General features: G+C 43.4%; 1 protein-coding gene across 1 annotated transcript; it reads right to left on the reverse strand.

The window, feature by feature from the left end:
* Positions 1 to 131: 131 nt before the first annotated feature.
* Positions 132 to 6,247, reverse strand: LOC147343447 (zinc finger protein 69 homolog). Its single transcript, XM_086379659.1, has 6 exons — positions 6,072 to 6,247; positions 3,633 to 3,694; positions 3,486 to 3,556; positions 1,859 to 1,985; positions 797 to 892; positions 132 to 320 (listed from the first exon to the last, which is right to left on the reverse strand). The coding sequence occupies exons 1-6, from the start codon at positions 6,245 to 6,247 to the stop codon at positions 238 to 240; spliced, it is 615 nt and encodes a 204-aa protein (XP_086235785.1). The 3' UTR covers positions 132 to 237.

Below are 6,247 nucleotides of genomic sequence, written 5' to 3' on the forward strand. Positions count from 1 at the left end.
AACTGCAAATCTATTAAATATTTCATTAGTTTCGAAGCCATGTTTATGCAATTATTTTATAAGTACTCAGGTTATGGTTGCAAGTATGAATTAATTTTTTTCCCTAAATTGAAACCATCTAAACTTTCTGCTGCAGCAGCATTTACGTTCACCTCAAATAACCGTGGTGTCCTGCATTCTAAAGCCTTTCAGTTTCCATGCCTTTAATGAAAAGGGATGGGTTCACCCCCTTGAGACTTACCATTTACAATTAGATAAGTCTTCCTTGCAGGTATCTTGCAGGAATATTTCTTCTTGTCTCACAGGGTCACCTTTCCTGTCTAAAATAATGTTAAAAAAAATGCTAGTGTGGCACTGGAGGAAGAAAACGGTTGAAAGCATGCAAGGCCTGCGTGAGTATGTTTCAAATACTGACCCTGACACAGAGCAAGAATGTGGAAAGGAGGTAAAGTGAGTTAAAACCCATTTTAGAAAACTGAAAATTAAAAAGTATTTTCAGGATTTCGATAAGAGACAAAATAAAATCAAGATTGGTTGTTGATAAGGTAAAGAGAAGGAAATTTGTCAAAGGTAAGAAAACAGGACAAAGAACATTACACAAAACTTTAAGAGGACGTGAACAGTTCCTTTCTGAGGCCCAAAGAAAATGCGAAAGAGAGTACAGGTCCCAGTGGCCTCCACCACTTTCCTGAAAACAGAATTCACTCAGGAACCTCTGCCGCTGACATTTCCAGGCATCTGCTCCCCTAGTATCAGGATCTTCCTGATACTGACCACACGGGAGCCTGGAACTCACCTGAACTCGGGCACTGGGGAAATCCTTTCTCTTCCTTCCACAACTCTGCTCCCTGCTCCAGCTGGGAAATCACATCTGACTTGCAGAGTTGATGCCCTGTTTAGAGGTGGGAAAAGGTATTTTTGTCTTGGATTTAATTCAGGGTTAAAGAACTATGCGCATTCTTTCATTTCAGGGCAGGCTGCCAAGGAAGGACATGGTGAATACCGGAGAACAGCCCAGGAAGAGCACCCCTGACAACACTAAAGCTTCTTTCAGGAAGCTGTTCCTTCTGAGCAGGAACAACATCCTGGCACTGGGCCAACACAGGTGGCTCTTCTTGCTGATGTGTGGGCCTGAGGTCAAAGCTAGAGTGAAGAAGCCTCAGTGTTTTCAATGGAGAAATTAAATCTTCCCACAGTAGGATAGGTCCATGGGGTCGCAAAGAGTCGAACACGACTAAGCGACGGAACAACAACAGTAAGATAAACTTTACTTTTAAAAAAGAATCCAAAACACAGAAGCTCCACAGGAACAATCTAATTTCTCTTTGGAAATAGATCGCTGGTATAATTTTCATTAATGCATTTTTAACTATCTGGTAAGTAAACAGAGTTATTTATACATATACACACATATATATATATGGCATATATGTATAATGTCATATATGAAATGAGTCACCAGTCCAGGTTCGATGCATGATACTGGATGCTTGGGGCTGGTGCACTGGGACGACCCAGAGGGATGGTATGGGGAGGAAGGAGAGAGGAGGGTTCAGGATGGGGAACACATGTATACCTGTGGCGGATTCATTTTGATATATGGCAAAACCAATACAATATTGTAAAGTTAAAAAATAAAAATAAAAAAAAGAAGCAAGAAAGGCAGGGAAGAGTGGTCAGGAAAACTATAATCTTTGGGGCTGACAAAAAACAGGTATAAGTAAATAAATAAACGAATTAACTTCAAGGAGTTTTAAGAACCATGAAAGAATGTGAATGAGGGCTGAGAAGGGAGGGGAATATGTAGAAGCTGTTCTGGATACTTGTTTTAAAAATGCATCAATGTTGACAGACTCACCCACAGAGACCAGATGGCTAATGCTCTCCAGCATCACTTCTCTGAACAGCTTTCTCTGGGAGGTGTCCAGCAGGGCCCACTCTTCCTTGGTGAAGTCTACAGCCATATCCTTGAGGGTCACTGTTTCCTAAAACATGGACATTTTGTGCAGCCAGGGCCTTCCCCACGAAGTGCCATGGAAAGATACTGTATGCAGTAGGGCTGTGGTTAGATTGCTGTGTAAGAAAAAGCTCAACCTTGTTTGGGGTTCTGGTCAAACATTTCTCTAGGCTGACATGCCGTGTGTCTCTCACACATACTCACAGACGCACCACTTTGAAAACAAAATGCTTTCCCTGGTGGCTCAGCTGGTAAAGAATCCTCCTGCATTACAGGAGACCTGGGTTCGATCCCCGGGTTGGCAAGATCCCCTGGAGAAAGGAAAGGCTACCCACTCCAGTATTCTGGCCGGGGGAATTCCAGGGACTGTACAACCTATGGGGTCGCAAAGAGTCGGACACGACTGAGTCACTTTCACTTTCACTTTCTTTGAAAACAAAATATTACAGTGAATGAGGTAACTGTAGTGGAAATAATCTGGCAAAGCAATGGCCAAATTCTGCAGAACTGAACACTCTCCTGGAGAACGTGATAATTAGGTGGCTTCTCCCATCTCTGCACAACTCATATGTTCATGACGCAGAATAAGACGTACAGTTCAGAAGCAAACCCCAAGGGGCCCTAGAACTGCTACACAGAAGGATTGTCCTGACCCGACCCTCCTGTGATGGGACCTTGCATCTCCATCTTCTCTAGGACCTTCAAGCATGGGTTATCAAGGTCCCTCCTGTACCACCAAGCTGTTTATATGCTAACAGGAAATAGAGGCCTCTCAGTGGAACCTGATCTTTCCAGCCCTTCAAAAATTGCTACAGGACCCTAGGTTTATGCTGATATAATCCTTCTTCTTAATGCACAGCCCAAAATAATAAAACAGTACCAGACATTTCTTTCTGTTTGCAGTTTTGATTACAAAGAAGGAAACTGGGTTGTTGGGGACAAAAGGGATAAGGAGATTTTTTTTTTCTTTTTTTAAGTTATTTAAATGTGCAAGTATATTCTATAAAATTTTGAATAAATTTAAAATTGGGGGAAAATAATGATTCCTTATTGCTCTCTTGCTTGCCTCCTCTCACCCCAATCTCCATGCTGCAGAGCCCTCCTCTGCAGCATCCAAATTACTGGATGGACTAAACTCACTTGAAAAACAAACAACTGCCTCCCTGCAGGACTAGACACTTTTGCTCTTACTCGTTTCTGCTGCCTATGTTCACCACATGCCTAAGCCCACAGCAGACACTAACATGGGATAAATTCAAAGAAACAACTTTTTACCTTTTCTTCAAGGACATCCTTAAGGGAGTGAGGAATGGAGTAAAGCAGTGTAAATACTGGGTAGGGAATTATTTCTCAATTAGTCCCCAACCTGCCCTAAGCCTCCCAGAGTCCTGAGGAAAAATGACTGACAGTAATTTAATTTCATGGGGGCCCCAGGAAATCCAGGCCAAGACTCAAAACCCACTCATCCCCGGGGAAAAAAAAAGAAAAGATAGGTATCAATTCACAAGAACGAGCAAGTCCTACTCACCTGGGGTTCCATTGTCTGCAACTTGGTCGCCCTGTCTTCGTGTGTATTCTCACCAAAGGACAGTTCAATGACTAAACAGACAAAGTTGAGGAAAGAGAAAGAAGCCGAGAGACTCCAGTCATTTCTAACATCCCCAGAAAAGCCCACCATCTTGAATCTGCAAACCTTCACATGGTAATGCTCCCCACCTCAGTACAACCCACAAGTACCTGCAGAGAGAGGGAGCAAAGACAAATGGGGAGGGGGCTCTCCTCTCGAAGGGGCAGCAATAAGTCTTTGGCTCTTGACAGTCATAAAGAAGATATTAACATCCTCATTAAAAAGATAACAAAGCAGAAGCATGGGGCTTTACGGTTTAATTAGGCATGTTATTCAGATGGATTATTTAATCCCATCCCTGGCAGCTATCAGGGCTTCTCTGATAGCTCAGTTGGTAAAGAATCCGCCTGCAATGCAGGAGACCCCAGTTAGATTCCTGGGTTGGGAAGATCCCCTGGAGAAGGGAAACGCTACCCACTCCAGTATTCTGGCCTGGAGAATTCCATGGACTGTATAGTCCATGGGGTCGCAAAGAGTCGGACATGACTTAGTGACTTTCACTTCACTCACTTTCACTGGCAGCAAATCCTAAGAGAACCTGACTCCTGCCATGTGGAGATTCTCTTAGTCACAGAAAAAAAAAAAGAAGTAAAACAAAAATGACTATCTTTATTCAGCAACTCTGAGCCTTTAGCTGGTTTCCTGTCACCTGATTTGAAATTGTTAAAAATTTTTTTTTCAGATAAAAACACACTGGGGACACTGCCAAGAAGCAAACATTTTGGTGATTATGAAGAGTTCATATTTTAATTTAAAGTAAGAGAGAGTCAACCCAGGATGCATTTCTGCAAGCATATTTATGCTATGCTTTAGCTATACCCTAACTATGTAAATCACTACTACAAATTTTTAAAATATTATGCCCTTTCAGAATAATTGAATCACAACTTACAAATGTTTTTGGTATAAATAAAGTGTGTCTTAACTAATATTTTAAAAAGTAAAACTTAGGGACTTCCCTGGTGGTCCAGTGGTTAAGAATCTGCCTGCCAGTGCAGGAGACATGGGTTCAATCCCTGACCCGGGAAGATTCCACCTGCCACTGAGCAACTAAGCCCCCAAACCGCAACTAGACAATAAGCCTTGCTCATAGCAACTAGAGAAAGCTGATATGCAGCAGTGAAGACCCAGGGCAGCCAAAAATAAATAAATATTTTTCCTTAAAAAAAAAAAATAGAACTGAGATGTCTCAGGCTATCTGGCTATGATGGCAGCCTGGCAGGTCTTTCTTGTTCGCCGATCCTGCTGACCCCTCCACCTGCCCTCCGCCCTCCGTCTCAAGAAAGAACATGCAATTCTGAAAAAGTGTTAACCGATTATCATTTTGAGTCTAAGCTTTTGTTTCAAAATCAGTATTTTCCCTTCATTTCTTTTTATGACAATTTTATAAACTTCCAACTGTCCTAGGTTTCTTTCAACAATTCCTACCACACCTAGGTTCTGCAGAAGACCTGCCCTAGGATGAAATTAACTCAGAATTATAAAAAAACTGTTATTGGGTCACAACACAAAAAAAGTTAATCATGCAATAATTCAACTTGAAACTGGGATACGCGGAGAAGCATTACTTTAAAGGTATGAGAGAGAAGACAATTTTCTTTAAAGCCTGGAAAGTGAACTTACGATATATTCTGATTTGGATGTGGGGGGAGGGGAATCAATATTTAAATATGGTTGGAAGTTTTAAAACACCCACTCTTCAATTTTTCAATATTCCAACTATTTCCACTTTACAGAAAAATTACCCTCTAAAAATAAACAAACACTTGTAGTGTTGCAAACACTTTCCTTCCCCCCGAGACCGGGTGACTGCTGACCAGACCCTTCTGCGTCCCCAAGACATGCGACGAACCGCCGCTCATGGTTGCTCCCACCATCCACAGGTTTACACGGTTTACCCTTGGAGGAAGGTTTACCCTTCCTCCAAACTTGTAGAGAGATTTCTCCTCAGAAGCCATTCCGAATCCATAAAAATACTAAAGCAGGCTGTGATTTTTCACCCCAAACCACTTAATGAAAGAATACTTCTGTAAAAGAAGTCTTGTTCATAGTGCTGCTGCTGCTTCTGCTAAGTTGCTTCAGTCGTGTCCGACTCTGTGCGACCCCATAGATGGCAGCCCACCAGGCTCCTCCGTCCCTGGGATTCTCCAGGCAAGAACACTGGAGTGGGTTGCCATGTCCTTCTCCAATGCATGAAAGTGAAGAGTGAAAGTGAAGTCGCTCAGTCGTGTCCGACTCTTAGCGACCCCATGGATTGCAGCCTACCAGGCTCCTCCATCCATGGAATTTTCCAGGCAAGAGTACTGGAGTGGGTCGCCATTGCCTTCTCTGGTTCATAGTGCATAGGAGTCTAATTTATAGTGCACAAGAACGTGAATAATAGGACACGGAAAAAGCCCAGAAAATGAAAAGCACATTCCCTCTATTTGAGAGAAATATCTCCTGGTCCCTGTGGGTCCCCAGGGTTCGAAACTCCTGTCCTCTCACCAGGAGACGGTGTCGAGCTCCCCGCGCAGCAACGCATTCTCCACGTGGCGCGCTCTGGTGCCCTCTGCAGGCGGCTGGGCGCAGTACAGGATGCCCGGAGGTCGGGAGTGCGGGGGGGGGGGGGGGGGGGGCCGGCTAGAAGATCCCGTGTGCCCGTGGATGACAGACGAGAACAT

The sequence above is a fragment of the Bos grunniens genome, chromosome 27 (genome assembly GCF_055505025.1).
Source record: "Bos grunniens cultivar Pamir isolate PY7600 chromosome 27, Bosgru_T2T1.0, whole genome shotgun sequence".
NCBI classification, from domain to species: domain Eukaryota; kingdom Metazoa; phylum Chordata; class Mammalia; order Artiodactyla; family Bovidae; genus Bos; species Bos grunniens.

Coding starts and splice junctions, on each gene's coding strand:
- LOC147343447 (XM_086379659.1), bottom strand. CDS start 6,247: ATGTTCTCGTCTGTCATCCACGGGCACACGGGATCTTCTAGCCGGCCC. Junction 3,557..3,632: donor AGGTTTGCAGATTCAAGATG/GTGGGCTTTTCT, acceptor TTGTCTGTTTAG/TCATTGAACTGTCCTTTGGT. Junction 1,986..3,485: donor TGCAGACAATGGAACCCCAG/GTGAGTAGGACT, acceptor TCCATGTTTTAG/GAAACAGTGACCCTCAAGGA.